Below are 15,773 nucleotides of genomic sequence, written 5' to 3' on the forward strand. Positions count from 1 at the left end.
TCTGCATGGCACCCTCAAGGCCGCCCCTCAGGACTTCATACAAAAAAACAAAAGGCCACACAAAGAGACGGCCCACGGAAGCAAACATAAAGAGCGGGGGCCGCAGCGCCACATTCCCGGCCCTGACGCCTCTTGGCCCGTTCCCACACCCAAAACACACACATGCGCAGAGCGGGCAGATCATTCACTGCCAGCTCGCGACCCAGCCGGGTGCCCGCCTGACCCCTTCCTAGTCTCCCCTCTCCACCCTAGGAGCAGCGCGGGACTTAGGACCCACCCCCTTCGGTAACGGAAGGCAGACGATTGGCCGACGGAGGCCAGGGGCGCAACCGGCGTCGGGATGGGATTGGCTGTCTGCCGGTGACGCCCTTGGGACCTCCCAGCCCGAGTCCGAAGCCGGTGAAGGAGGCACTGGCTGTCGCGGTGGGTCTGGTGAGCTGGAGGAGTGGGGGTGGGGGTCCCGGAGAGGAGGTGGGGACCCAGGAGGGCCGTTTACCCAGGTGGAAGGGGGCGGCTTCTGGATTTTGGCACTTCCGGGCGGGGGGGTGCGGGGAGTGAGGCAGGGGCAGCGAGAGGGAGAGGCCGGGGCAGGGGAGCCGCAGTTATCGACTCGCTGGGCCCCGGGGGCGGGAGGAGAGGTAGCCTGCCGAGCGGGGCGGGCGCCTGAGGGAACGGAGCGGGGCGGACGGGAGGACGCGGGCACGCCCACAACGACACGTCGCCCTGGGGTGGCCTGGAGCCGCCCCCACGCGCCCCCTCGGACTCGCGCTCCCTGGCGCCCCGCGGAGGGGATAGGCCCCCGGGCCGGGCTTCACCGCACGGCCGCCTCCGGAGCCCGAAGGAGCCGCTGCTCGCCCGCGCCGGGAAAGTAGCGTCCGTCCCCCACGTTGTAAAGAAATGTGGGTGTCGTTGCACTTGAGGGGTCCGAGGGTCAGTAAGCACTTGTCCGTGGCTGCCGCGTGCCCTGGAAGGGGACGGCGGTGTTTACTAACAGGCGCCGCGGGGTGCCGGGTAAACTGGAGGTGATCCGCGGAGGAGGGCGCCGGAGGAGGGGGGGCGGATTAAGGAGAAGGTCTGATTTGATCCGGCTTTGGAAGGAAGCCGGGAGGAGGAAGATATTTTTTTTTGGTGGTTCCCACTGTGATCTGTAGTCTTTCTCAAACTTGGCTGTGATTCTTGTATAATTGATACTGCTTGCTTACTCAATGGATGGGGGAAGGGCAGGAGAGAAGGAGAGAATTTGGAACTCCAAAATCTTATTTTAAAAATAAATTTTTTAAAAAATGTAAGATGTCCAACTTAAAAAATACCTGTGATTTCATTGGTATGGGCACTAAATCAGCAGCTTGGTGGCAGTGAGAGTAGAGCTGGGTCTGGAGTTGGGAGCTGGGGGAGAATGGAAGGGAAGAGAGCAAAGCAAATTTATTAAGCTCTTATTAAATGTCAGGCACCGTGCTAAGAGCTACAAATATCTTATTTGATCTTGTTGACAACCCTTTGAGGTATTTGGCTATTGTGATCTCCCATTTTACAGTTGAGGAAATTTAGGCAGAGAGGTTCAATGACACAGAGTTAGTGTCTGAGGCCGAGTTTGAACTCAGGTCTTCCGGACTCCGAGCCTCTTAGCCCTACCTGCTTCCGAGTTCAGCTTCTTCAGTTGTAAAATGGGTGTGATAAATAGCCCCTACTTGGAAGGATTGTTTGTGAGGACCAAGTGAAATAACATTTGTAAAGTGTCTGGCACATAGTAAGCACTTATTAAATGCTTATTACTTTTCCTCTCTCCCCTATCAAGGCAAGATGTCCTCTATAGCCTAATATCTTTTATGTCTTGGACCCCTGTTCAGAATAATGTTCTTAAATTCATAAAACACATGGGATTACAAATTAAACCAATTATATTGAAGTGCAGTTATCACAAAAAAAGTGTTTTAAACCAGTTCATAATTAAGAACCCTGGCATCAGTAGATGGAGCCTAGAACCGAGCAGGAAGAAACCCTCAGGGGTTCTAGCTGGTTTACCCTGACATTTTATATAAGAGATACGATAACAGAGCAGACAGGTAGCTAAATACATAGCAGAGTGATTCCAAATCATTTCCACAGTACAATACTTGTTTTCATGAGTTTCCATCACTGAAAAAAAAATTTATCCTGATGATTATCCCTCTGGAAACTAGGCAGCACTTAGCTAGGTTGATCCTCTTAAGAAGTACTGGGAATTCAATACTGGGCCTCTTCAAAGACCTTTTCCATGTTGATGGGGTGAAGCCCAGAGTCCTTACCTCATCACTATGACACATGAAAGTTAGATTTTAGTAGAGGATAATCAGTTATCCACACTTTGGAGACTTATTTCATATTATCCCTTTTATACTCTACTTCTCAGCAAACGGACCCATTTTCTATTCTGTCTCTAATCCCAGCCCAACTCCATAATCTCAGCAAGCAGAAATAGCAAATGTCATTCTTCTATGTGGTGAAGAAAAACCGTTGAACTTATAACTAGGTCTGAATTTTAATCGGATGAGTATATATCACTTAGAAGTTATGTAATCTTGAGTTTCCTCATCTCTAAAATGGAAGTAGTGCTTTTTCCTTGCTTCATAAAGCTCTCATGAGGAAATTTATAAACTCTATAGCACTATAAAATATAATGTACTGTTAATCTAAAGTTCAGACCACACTATAATAAAACAACAATACTTGGTTTAAGTAAAACAGATGAGATCCTGTTAAGGGATTGAGCCCCAGAAAAAAGAATCATGGAAGTATAAAATAGCAACTTAATTTTGTTAGGGGTTACATATGAATATGCTATGTTTTGAAAGCCACATAAAAATGGCTTAAATTCATATAACTTTTAAATGAAGACCCAAACTGTTTAATAACTATGGCAGACATTTTAAAATATACTTCTTTTCTTTATTATGGCTAGTTGAGGAGAAAGAAGGAAAGAATGCTGCTCTTTGAAGTAGGGTACCTGGGTTCTAGCCTAGGCTGGCCAGGAACTAACTGTATGACATTAGACCAACTCTCAGTTTTAGTTTTCTCATAGGTAAGATGGGAATATATTCCCTGTTTACATTGTAGAGTTGTGAAGATGGAATGAGATAGTGTACTTAAAAACACTTTATAAAATGAAAGGTTATTCAAAAATCAGATATTATTATAAAGTGGTTAGGGAAGACAAAGACCTTGTTCTGGGGACAATAAGAACAATATTTCAGATTAAGAAAGTTTGTATTAGGGAGTAGTAGTGTGATTAAGCTGGGAAATAGAGTGGAATTTGATTGTCAGAAGACTTGTTTGCCAGGCTGAGTTTGGACTTTATAAGTAATTGGGGTCTTTGTTTTATTGATTGACTGACTGAATCTTTTGGATGAGAGGCGTGCCTCACATTGAAAAAAAATATCGTTCTTATTATTGCCACATGTTCACTTGGTGAGTGGTGAGCTTCAGACTGGTATCATCTCTTTCCGTTGCCTTTTGAAACTTTTGCAGTTGGGGTAATGCAAGGCTTTTAAAGTTTTATTTTTTAAACTCTTAAGCTTTCTGAGTTTATAGCTATAGCTACCCACCTCAGAAAATTTTTCTCTGAGCTACTGTGGAATGAGCAGAACAGTATCCTAAGTAGAACACCCCTTGCCTCATGTTCAGAATCTCCTGATCGAGAGATCTTTCCAAAATAAATTCAGGCTTAAAACCAAGATAATTTGCTGAAGTTGTTGATAAGGTTAATTAGTCTTTATAGAGTAGTCACTTCCAAAATCTATGTCATACCTAAGATCATAGAATTTAGAAATCGAATGGGACTTTAATCTTTCTAGTCCAACCCCTGCCTAGTGGAACTCAGTTTGTCATCTGAAATCTCATAGCAACTTAATGGTCAAAATAAAACTGGAACCCAAGTCCCCTGGCTCTTGATTATTTTATTTTTTAAGTTCTTTTTTTAGTCAACGTACACATGATTGAAAATCAATTCCAATTACACATGGGTTTACTACAAAAACTTTGTATTTCTGTAATATATTTTTTAAAAATACACAAAATTAAGCAACTAGTTATGTAGTACACATTTTAATTTTTTTATAATGATCAGTTATTGCCAGGAAAAAAAAAAAAACGTTTACATTCAGTAAGTGGGAGGGTGATATAATGCAGCTTCTCAAAATCTGCTTCATAGATGATTATCTTTTTCTTAGTGGCATGAGCATTACCCACATACCCCACTAATATTTTTAGTACATCTTCCACTTAACTATTTTAACTAGGCATTTGAAATACTTATTTGGCAATCTTTGCTATTAGTTTGAAATTTTAATGGACCTTACATAAAAGAAAAAAATGCCCTAAAAAGAAATCCCTAGGATTTCAGTTACTAAAATTAATTTAATCTTAATATCCGGAAGTAGAAAAATCCCTAGGTTGTGTATTAGTATAGTGTTTGTAAGCTTTCTGGGAGAGAAAATAACTGAGAATGACTGACCCCTGAAGAAAATCATGGGAAGCAACATTCTCCATAAAATAATTTATTTTCTCAGGCCCATAGCCTACATGTTCTCTCTCCTCAAGTTTTCTTTAAGCCTTCTAACCAGTTTTGATTTGTGGAAAGATGTAGCACAGATGGAGGACTGGTTTTTACAAGGGTATAGAGGGGATTAGACTCAATTGGTTATTTCTTTAAGCTTTTTCTTAAATTTGTGGTTCTGTGATTTTAAATTATAGCCAATTAAAATTGACCCAGAGATTGACTCCTGATGAGTGAGTGAATCGATCATAAATAAGGTGCCATAATACTGTGTAAAAGTTTGCATTTATTTCTTTAATCTTGTAATTTATTGTCTCTGAAATATACTGGGCAATACAGTTTACTCCCAGGCTCTTAAGACTGTGACTTTGTAAAGAGAGTACTAGACTGAAAGATTAGTTAGCTTGTATTTTTTTCCATTTATAAAATGGAGTATATAACTATCCTATCATAAATGTCCTGAAGAAAAATCAAATAACCACTTCTTGGCATAGGCCCTGAAGATCCTTACCATGTACTGAAGTTATATAATTAAAAGTTTTTGAAGTTTTATCATTTCGATTACAATTCATTTCAGTCAAACTGTTGTGAGGATTCATCGCTTTGCTGCCACTGTTTGTTATAGCATTTTGTACTTTCTAGAAAGGTTCATTTCCTTGAGCTCCTAAGGAAAAAAAGAACTCACAAATACCCAAATGTTTTCTCTAATAATACAGATCAAAACTCATTCTTATCTTCAGGTCCATCTTGTACAACTCTATCCTCTGTCCTCCCACAAGTGTTCCACAGAGGGTCTACCCTTCATGCTGGAGCCCTTCCTTAATGTCTCCAGACATCTTGGAACACTGGTAGAACACTTAGGTTATCCACCTGTATTCCCCACTCTTGAAACTTGACCAGCCCATCTTTTTCTATCATACATTTTCAAAATGGCATTTTAAAATTCCATTCTTCAAAATTCATATATTGTAGCCTGCTCACATCCACTATAAATTGATTATTAAGCACTTAACTATGTACCAAGCAGAATGGGTTTTTTGAAGGGGGAGATAGAAAATATATTTATATTCTCAACATTTTTCTCCCAAGTTTTTCCTGCCTTCCTCCTGCTCTGTGTCCACCCATCCTCCCTTCACCCCCAAGATTATTTGAGGAGCTGCATGGAGTAGTGTACATGTTCAAAAAAATATATCAAAATGATACTTTTAAGTTTTCATCCATATGACATTTGGGCGAAAAAAAAAGAATACAACTCAATTCATAGCTCCTTTTATATTTTCAGAGAAAAAAAAACTATATTAAGGAAATATTCTGTGATTCTGTGAGCTCCCTCCATCTTCCACCCCAGTTACTGCCTTAGAGAGTTGTAACAGACTTAGTGAGATTTAACTTTGACTTTACCATGTTCACACCAGAGTGTTAAAGTGTAATGTAAACCCTGAGTTTTGCATCCAACTCTTCTAACTCCAAGGCCACCATCAATATCATTCTATGCTATTTCTCAGAATATGTTGTCTTGGGAGGGAAAACCTGTCTCACTTCTTTTTAAAATAATAACATTCACCAAAACTGTCATATATTTGGGGTCCAGATAAAGGTAGGAGCAAAACAGCACTATAGTAGGTTTACACAATTTCATTGGTGTGTGTATCAAATGAGACTTACATGAAAGCACTTTGATTAGTATTAAGGACTATTTTCTGTTTTCACTTTGACACATTGCCTGGAGGGACTCTTAGCTTGTAACACTGTACTATGTAGACCCTTAACCAGAGGAAGGGGGCCCAGTGTGCAGTATGTTATCTAATGTCTCCCCCAGGCTCTGGACTGGGAAAGGATTTTAGAGAACATCTAGTCTAACATCTTTATTTTGTAGAGAAAATAGACCCTTGTATGTATGTTGTGAAACCTTGCACTACCTTCTACTGTGAGAGGGTATAGAGAGGTAGTCCTCCCTTTTTAAAAAATAATTTCCAAATTTTTTATTATTTATTTTATATATTATTTTGAGTTCAAATTTCCTCCCTCTGGTCCTTCCCCTACCAATTAAAGAGGTAAGAAATGTATCGATTATACATGCAAAATCATGCAAAACATTTCCATATTAGCCATGTTGGAAAAAAAAATAAGGTGAAAAAATTATATTACAATTTATACTCAAGAGTTTATCAGTGGAGAGCATTTTTCGTCATGAGTCCTTCAGAATTGTCATAGATTATTGTCTTGATCAGACTAGCTAAGTTTTTCCACAGTTGATCATCATACAATATTACTATTACTGTGTATAGTGATCTCCTGGTTCCGCTCACTTCACGCTATCAATTCATGTAAGTCTTCTCAGGTTTTTCTGAAACCATCCCCCCATCATTTTTTTCAAGCATGATAATATTCCATCACAATCCCATATTACAACTTGTTCAGCCATTCCCCAATTGATGGGCATCCCTTCAATTTCCAATTCTTTGCCACCACAAAAAAGAACTGCTATAAATATTTTTGTACTAGGTCCTTTTCCTTTTTCTTTGATCTTTGGGATACAAACCTAGTTAGTAGTATTGCTGGGGATATGCATGGTTTGATAATCCTTTGGAAATAATTCCAAATTGTTCTCCAGAATGGCTGGGCCAGTTCACAACTTTACCAGCAATACATCAGTGTCCCTATTTTTCTACATCCCCTCCAGCATTTGTCATTTTCTAGTCTTTTTTTTTAATTATACAAGCAATTGAGTGTCTAAAATGACCTCACTATGTCAAATTCTGGAATATAATACAGAATGTTTTTATCAAAGTTTACAAATGCGAACAATTTAGTAAAGATGGATTGGTGAAGTGCGAGCATTGGAATGTCAGTCAGTAAACATTTATGAAGCATCTGCTATGTACCAGCACTGTGCTAAGCACTAGGGATACAAATACAAGTTAAAAGAAACCAAAAAAACATCCCCTGCCCTCAAGGAGCTTGCAATCTTATGGGGGGAAACTAAGGTGTGTTTCTGCCCCCCAGTCAGAAGAGCAGAGGGTACTGACAAGATGTGAGTACCAGGCAAATTCAGTCTTGCAGGATAATGAGATTTCCCAATAATAAGCTTCCGAGAGAAGGAAGGCATGATGAAGAAGTCCAGAGAAGTCCAAAAGCAGTACAGCTGGTAGGAAATGGGAATGTAGAAAAGTTTGTTATTTAGTTTGCCAAGTTTTTACTTTTTTCAGTTTTTCTATTCTAATCACTAGTTTTGTCAGAAGTTCGGCCCTGTAGTGTTCTTGATTGATGTTACGATTTCACTTAAGCGTTGTCTAGCATACCTTATTATACACCAATGTATCATGTGCTACTATACATGATTCAAAAATGGTGAGCTTAAAGCAGATCTCCTGTGTTAACAGTGCAGTGGCTTGCTATGTTATCAATGAGTTATATTTTCAATTTACTAATCATATGTATGTGTGGTTGAGAGATTTTGTGGATTAAATAGTTGTTTCACTTAGCTTATTGTGTTCTTTTGCCGTCTTGCTAGACAGGTAGTTAAATCTGATCTTGAAAGTATCTCATCTGCTTTCTGTCTGTAAGGTCATAAATTTGGTTTATATATATATACATACATACACAGAGGGAATGGGTTTGTTTTTTTTGGCATTTGTAAAATAAGTTTTTGGCCTTGTTTTAATTTTTGGCATTTGTAAAATAAGTTTTTGGCCTTGTTTTAGTTTTTGTTTAGCTTCCAACAAAAATTGTATTAATCCCCATTGACATTCCCAAACACAGTACTTAAATAATAATAAAAATAATAATTAGGGGCAGCTAGGTGGTGCAGTGTATAAAGCACTGGCCCTGGAGTCGGGAGGACCTGAGTTCAAATGTGGCCTCAGATGCATAACACTCATTAGCTGTGTGACTCTGGGCAAGTCACTTAACAATTGCCTCACCAAAAAGGAAAAAAAGATTTAAAAAAATAATAATTAGCATTTATGAGCTTAAGGATTACAAAGCACTTTAAAATATTATCCCATAAGTGCTCTTGTTATATCCATTTTACCGATGAGGAAACTGAGGCAAAAAGGGTCAGAGTTGGTAAGTATCTGAGACTAGATTTCAACTCAGATCTTCTTAATTCCAGGTCCAGCACTCTATTTCCTAGATCACTTAGCTTCTGAAAGACGAATTCTGGCCCCCATTGTATTACATTGTATTGTAGTATGTTAGGTTTTCCTACAGCAATTGGTGCCAGCTGATACACTGCTGAAATTCACTTCTCCAGACTTTTGCCCATTATACTTTATAATAGCACATCAGTGTTCCCCAAACCATATTCTGTTAGGTCCTGTTGTTCAACAAATAGAGTTTCCTTGAGAAAATAAAGCTAGCAATATTTCTCCTAAAACATTAAATACAACAATTTTTTTTCCAGAAACATTTAGAATGAGCAGCAGTTTTTTCTGGGTGAAAATTACTCTAGTTTCTTTTCTTTTTTTCTTGTTCCACAGTTTTCTAGACTTCCTGTTTTACTAAGATTATTCCATATTTCCACATCAGATTTTATGGAATATGTGCCTGTGTACACATGTGTCCATGCATGCGTGAATGAATGTAATAATTTGTAGCCCCCAAATGTTCTGGGCCCAATTAGATTGGAAAATGCTGTATTAATGCACTGATTCTTGCTTTGTTACTTTCAGTGTTCCTTCCTTAAAAGGTAGCAGTACTGTTGCCTTCACGTAAGATTCAGAGATGATAGGGGTAGAAGAAGAGAAGGAAGAGCAATAAAAGTGTAGTGTGTTACACTTTGAACTGCCGCTGTGTGCTGTGTGTTGTTGTGCTAAGTTGTGCAGTAAGACCAGTGTGGGCTGAAACAGCCTTGGTATGGCTGAAAGAGTTGTGAACTGATAGATGGATGGGTGGATGGGTGACTGACTCATGTCTTATGTTTTTGTGTTTCCTTTAGCTCCTAGAATAGTAATGGGCACCTAATATTAAACAGGAGGGAGGGAGAGTAAGAAATAAATTTTACCATTTAAAGTGGGCAAGATCATGATATTGATAAATTGACAATTGACTATATTGACAAACTGAGGAATTTAACACTAAAGAAACCTGGAGTTAAAGAATACCTCAAAGGAACAAACTGCATCACTTGATGCAGTGCATTGTTTTTTAATCTATAAATTAAAGAAAGTAGAGATAGTAGGATGAAAATGTTTATTTTAAATAAAATTATAACATTTTGTGTCAAATGATGGTGCTGGTTTTTTTTTTAGTATAAAAATTTGATGTGCTGGTTGATAGAGAGCCATTTAGCTCTTTGAATAAAATGACTTGAAGATAGTACTTTAGGAAAATTTATGTATGAGCAATATGCAGAATGGATTGAAGGAAAAAGTTGTTGCATAATATGCATTGCTCATCCTTCCTGTCCAATTTGACCAGCATTTATTAAGTGCTTGCTTTGACTCCAAGTGTGTAGCAGTGTGGCACAAACACAAAAAAAGTAAAGCAGCTCTTACCCTCAGGGAGCTTCCATACTTGGGGGTGGGGGATAGGAGTGGACAACAACATACACACAGATAAGCATACACAAAATATGTACAGAGGAAAGACAGATTAATTGGGTGGGAGGGATCATTTATCACCAAGGGGAATCAGGAAGGGTCTTACATAGGAGGTGGCATTTGAACTGAACCTTTAAGGAAGCGAGGGATTCTAAAAGGCAGAAGTGAGAAAGGATGCCTGTGCAAAGGCATGGAGATGAATGAGAATGTTATGTACAGGAAAGTGAATAAGCCATTTGGGCTAGAAAATAGAATGCATGTGGGAGAGGAAGATGAAATAAGTCAGGAAATTTATGTTGAAGTCAGATTGTGAAGGGCTTACAATTCCAGAGCAGGGGGGTGATGTGGTCAACCTGTGCTTTTTAATAATATCACTTTGACAGCTGTGTGAAGGATAGATTAAAGAGGGGGACAGACTGGAGGCAGAGAGATTAATTAGGAGCCTTTTGCAGAAGGCTTACCAGAAAGATGAGGATCTGAACTAGATTGGTAACTAAATTTCAAAATCTCTTGTGAAGGTAAAATGCATCAGAAGACAAAGCCTAAGAAAGGGCTATCTCTGGAAAGTGCAGGCAGAAGAGACTGTGCAAGGGGAAAAGATAGTGAAAAGTGTCAAAGATGGGGGTACGGTCAAGAAGATTAAGAACCAAGAACAGGCTTTCAGATTTGGCTATTATCAGAAATTGATTTCATTTTATCATTGGAATTGACATTAAAGACTGTTAAATGACATTAACCTCTGCTTTGAAACTATACCCAAAAAACTTTCCCAGCTTACTTACATTTGAAACGTTTCATATGTTTTATTTCCCCCATTAGAATGTAAGCTCTTTAAAATCAAGCACTGTTTTACTTTATGTTTCAATCAGTAAATGAACATTTATTAAGCACCTGCTGTGTTCCAAGCACTGTGCTAAGTGCTGGGGATACAAAAAGAGGCAAAAAACAATCGCTTCCCTTGAGGAGTTACAATAGTTACAATCCAATGAGGGAGATGACAGTACAAACAAATATTTACAAAGCAAACTATACATAGGACAAATAGAAAATAATTAACAGAGGAAGGTATTAAGAGGGATTGAGAAAGATGGAATTTTAGTTAGAACTTAACAGGAGGTCAGTAGTCAGAGTGGAGAGAGAGCATTCAGGCATGAGGGTCAGCCAGAGAAAAAGCTGAGGGATAGTGTCTTGTTCCTGGGATAGCCAGGAGGCTAGTTTCCCTGAATGTATACCTAGCACATAGCACAGTGCTTTGCATGCAACAAGAGTTTAATAAATGCTTCATTCATTCATTCTTGCCTGGACTATTGAAATAGCCTGCTGGTTGATCTCCCTGCCTCAAGTCTTTCCCCACTCACTTCAATCTATCCTCCACTCAGCTTCCAAAGTGATTTTGGCAGCTACTGAATAAATTAATAATAAATGTGAATAAACTTCAGTTGCTCCACATCATCTCTAGGATCAATTATAAAATCCACTGTTTGGCAAATAAAGCCCTTTAGAACTTGGCCCCTTCCTACTTTTCCAGCCTGCTCACACTTCCTCCATGAATTCTGTAATCTACAACTTTGGCCTACTTGAAGTGTCACTAATACAACACTGTCCTCCAGCTACATGCCTTAAGCACTAGCTGCTCTGCTTTCTCATCTCTGCCTCCTGGCTTTCCTGCCCTTTTTAAAGACTTAGCTCAAACCCAACCCTCTGCGGGGGGCCGTTTCCTCATCCATCCATCCATCCATCCATACATCCATCCATCCATCCACCATCTCACCCTTTCCCTCTATTCTTGTGTATGTACCTAATTGTTTACATGTTGGCTTCCTCATTATAATGTGAGCTCCTTGAGTTCAGATAGTGTTTTTGCCTTTCTTTGTATGCCTTGCACTTTACACAGTGCCTTGTATAGTAAACAATAAAATGCTTGTTGACTTATTACCTCAACAAAAAAGGGAAAATATAGATATGAGGTGAGAACAAATAAATAATCATAAGTATGTAGTGAGCCCTTGTTGTTTGCCCTGGGAAATGGGGCTTGAAGAATGAGTAGGATATGAATAAGTAGGACAGACAAATAGGATAGTTCCTACATTATGTGGATTCTCCACAAGGTTAAAAAACATGAACAGAAGTAGAAGGAATACATCTTAAATGTGGAGATCCCAGCCTGCTTAGAGCAGAGGGTACCAGCAGGGACTGCCAGGAAATAAGCTAGATAATAACACATTGATATCATGCTTTAAGATTTGTAAAGCACTTTCCTCACAAATAATCCATGAGTTACATGGTTCAAATATTATCTTTATTTTACAGATCAGAACACAGATCCACAGGGCTTAGATGACTGGTTCATGAACACACAGCTACTAAGTGTCTAAGATATAATTCAGAGTCAGAGTTCATAACTACAAGTCTGGCACTGTAGCCACTGAACCTTGCTGCCAGGAAGAGAAACTTAAGCTTGATGTGGCAAGTTATCCAGACCCACTTTTTTTTTTTTAAACACAGGAAGTGGTGTTAAAAGTACGTTCTGTTCAATTCAGTAGATGTATTAAGTGCCCACTATGGATACAAATAAGTAAAAGAAATATAGTCCCTGCCTTCAAGGGGCTTATAATCTGTGGGGGAAGGCAGCGTACAAAAGGAAGCTGAAATGGGAAGGGGACTTTGGCATCATGATGATGAGGAAGAGGAGGATGGAATCACATCCAAGGAGTACGGCTGGTGGGAAATGGTTGGGTAAACTGAGAATAGGCTGGCAGAAGGTTGCCTGTGGGTATTAAAGGGGTTTTTTGGCCACAGTGACTCAAGAAGATGGTTTTCAGTGCTGTTGAGCTTTGTGATCTGCATCAGTGGAGGTTAATATGCACATCAAAGAAATCACAAAACATGAGCAGCAGTGTGCAGGATAAATTGAAGATCAATGAAATAAGTCTAGCTAATGTTTTGTACTAATACTGGAATGAATTGATAAAAATGGCGACTAAGGTGGTAGAAGAAGAAAGAGCATGCATACAAGAAGTATTTCAAATAAAGAATCACAACATTTAACAACTGAATAAATATAAATTATTTACAAGAAGGATGATTCAAAGACTAATAGTGATGAGAGATATTATCTGTGCTCATTCATGTAGCTGCCTTGCACATGTTTAATAAATACTGATGTGAGCATAGATGTGAATTTCGTTTATGTATACATATATATTTAGCCTTTTCTCTGTGTAGAGAGGATTTATATAAATGTGATAATGGCAGATGTTTTTCCCCTAGCTGTTGTATTTGTCTCTTGATCTATTTCACAGACATAAGATTGTCTGTTTTAGAGCTCTCCATTCCATTATTGAACAAGCCTGGAACAAGCATAGTACAGAATAGGCACTTAATAAATGCTTATTGATTGACTCTTGTTACTCTCTCTGTCTAAGGCTTGGCACATAATAAGTACTAAATAAATGTTTTTTCATTCAATCAGTCATTGATATATATGCTCAAGGTCACAGATAATTTTTAAAATTTATTTTTTGAATAAAAAAGGTAAAGAAAACTTCGCACTACCTATCTTTCCATTTCTGCCATGTTTTACAGATTTGGAGGGTGCGGAGTAGAATGCTTAATGGAGATTGAGTAATTATCTGTGTAGACCTCTTAAGGTCTATGCAAAAAGTTAATAACTTTTGCCCAAGAGTTTTCAAAATCACCTATAGCTAAAGGAAGAAACCTTCCAAATTACTCATCCCTTTTCTCAAACAGAATGTGAAGAATTGATGGAAGCTTTTATATCAAGTGAATGTTTTTTGGGCAGCTGCATTCTTCTTGGAACATCATCCCAACTGTTAACACCACATCTGCAGTTGGCCTGAGCTAATTATTCCCTTCTGGCCTGGAGGAATATTCCCCAAATTCATATTTCCTAAAGACGTGTTTAGTAGCTTTGCGCCTGTATCTTGACATGAGACTGAGAGCCAGCAGACTGCACCCAAAAAATTTCAGTCCTATACATTTGGCTTCAGATGTAATCACAGATTTAGTGCTGAAAGAGATCTAAGGGGTCATCTTGTTCAATCCCCTCACTTTACTGGTAAGAAAAGTGAGATTCACAGAGAAATGATTTGCCCAAGGCTTTTAGAAGAGGGTTGTGTGTATTATTGGTAGATTCTTTCATTTTTTGGGTTTAACTTTTTACATAACACAATCTCACCTATTAAGAAAGCATGTGCTACTGAATGAAGGAAAATGTCAGGAGAGAATCAACTCCTGCTCCCAGTAAGTCCCTCTAACTGCCCAGTACATACGGACAAATATATAGCCTTAATTGCAAATATATTCTGTTTGATTCTCAAATTGGAATCCATAGCACATAATTATATCTGAATCTTCTAATTGGCCATGAGGCCCTTGCAGAGTGCAAGGGGCCATAACAGCCATAGCACCATTAGGTGGTCTTCACGATTCTTTCATGTTTCCTCTCCCTAGCTAAGTTAATCATAAGCTTTTTGTAAGTAGGAACAGTAAGTGCATAGAGTGATGATAGGTATGCTTAACTCTCTTGTTTAACTATTTGATTATAAAATCTGTATAATACCTACTGTACTAATGTCATAATTTCCCCTTCCCTCCCTCCCCTTAGTCCCATGTAAATTGCTTTAGAGCAGGGACTGCTTTTTCTTTTATCCCTAGTACCTCAGATAGAGTACGTGTTTAATAAATGTTTCTTGAAATATATTGGAGCTGGAACCTTAAAAACCAACCTCCTTACTTTAAATTGCTTTCCTAAGGTGTCCCAGCAAATTAGCGGCAGAGCTAAGACTAGAACCAATTTGCTGTCTTGGAGTCCTGTGCTCCTGCTACTATATTATTCCAGTTGATAATGTTAATTGAAAGTATGCCAATCTAAATGCTTCTTTTTTTAAATTTCAGTTTGATTATGGACCATGTGCTGATGTGTGTGCTTGAAATGTTGAAAATAACAATTTGTGAAGACTTTGCCATCTAGATGCTTAACTGGATTAAACGCCTAATTAGGATGGTTTGCGAACAAGTTGGAATAAGCATGGAATCAGTGAGTATCCAAAATTGATTTTATAAAGCAGTGGTAAAATATGTCTATGAAACTTAGTGGTTCCAAATGTTAAAAAATCACAAAAGACAACCTTCTTTAAGCAGGAGTATATCAGGAGTATACTTTCTTATCCAAATTTATATAGCAGACTTATATTATGAATCAGAAAACTTAAGAGCAGAAAAGGACCTTAGAAACCCAAAAATCTAGGCCAAGCCAATTTATCAATTTTAAAAAAATTTCATTCTACCCATTGAGAAAAGAAGAAAAACCGTCTATAGCAAATATGCAGAATACTATTTTTAAGTGAAAGGAAAATTGTTTGAATTTGATACTGTAATTTCATTTAGTGTCAGTATATGAATGCTCTTGGTCTGTGTTGTGTACAAAAATTTAATACAGTTTTTATCTATGAAGAATTCAGAGCCTTTTTTTAAAAATTAATTTATTTTGATTTATCAATAATCACTTCCATAAAAATTTTTCTCCCCCTTCCTTCCCACCTCCCTTTCCAAATTTAGAACCTTTTAAGAAGACAGTGGGGCAGCTAGGTGGCTTTGTGGATGGAGTGCCAGGCCTGGGTCAGAAAGACACATCTTTCTGAGTTCAAATCTAGTCTTAGACATTAGCTATGTGACCT

The 15,773-nt window shown here is 38.6% G+C and overlaps 1 protein-coding gene across 3 annotated transcripts in view; it reads left to right on the forward strand.

Moving 5' to 3' along the window:
- Positions 1 to 344: 344 nt before the first annotated feature.
- Positions 345 to 15,773, forward strand: part of LOC114054048 (mitochondrial fission regulator 1-like) — a 57,980-nt gene continuing 42,551 nt past the window's right edge. For 2 of the 3 annotated variants that reach the window (XM_027877112.1, XM_027877110.1), the window contains exons 1-2: positions 379 to 432; positions 14,992 to 15,133. Coding sequence is in view for 2 of the 3 variants with exons in the window: in XM_027877110.1 (XP_027732911.1) it covers positions 15,068 to 15,133 (66 nt within the window). In the remaining variant the exon portion in view is untranslated. Of the gene's footprint in view, positions 433 to 14,991; positions 15,134 to 15,773 lie in introns of all 3 variants that reach the window. The other variant, XM_027877111.1, reaches the window with a different exon arrangement.

This window comes from Vombatus ursinus, unplaced genomic scaffold, assembly GCF_900497805.2.
Source record: "Vombatus ursinus unplaced genomic scaffold, bare-nosed wombat genome assembly UNPS02014812.1, whole genome shotgun sequence".
NCBI lineage: Eukaryota > Metazoa > Chordata > Mammalia > Diprotodontia > Vombatidae > Vombatus > Vombatus ursinus.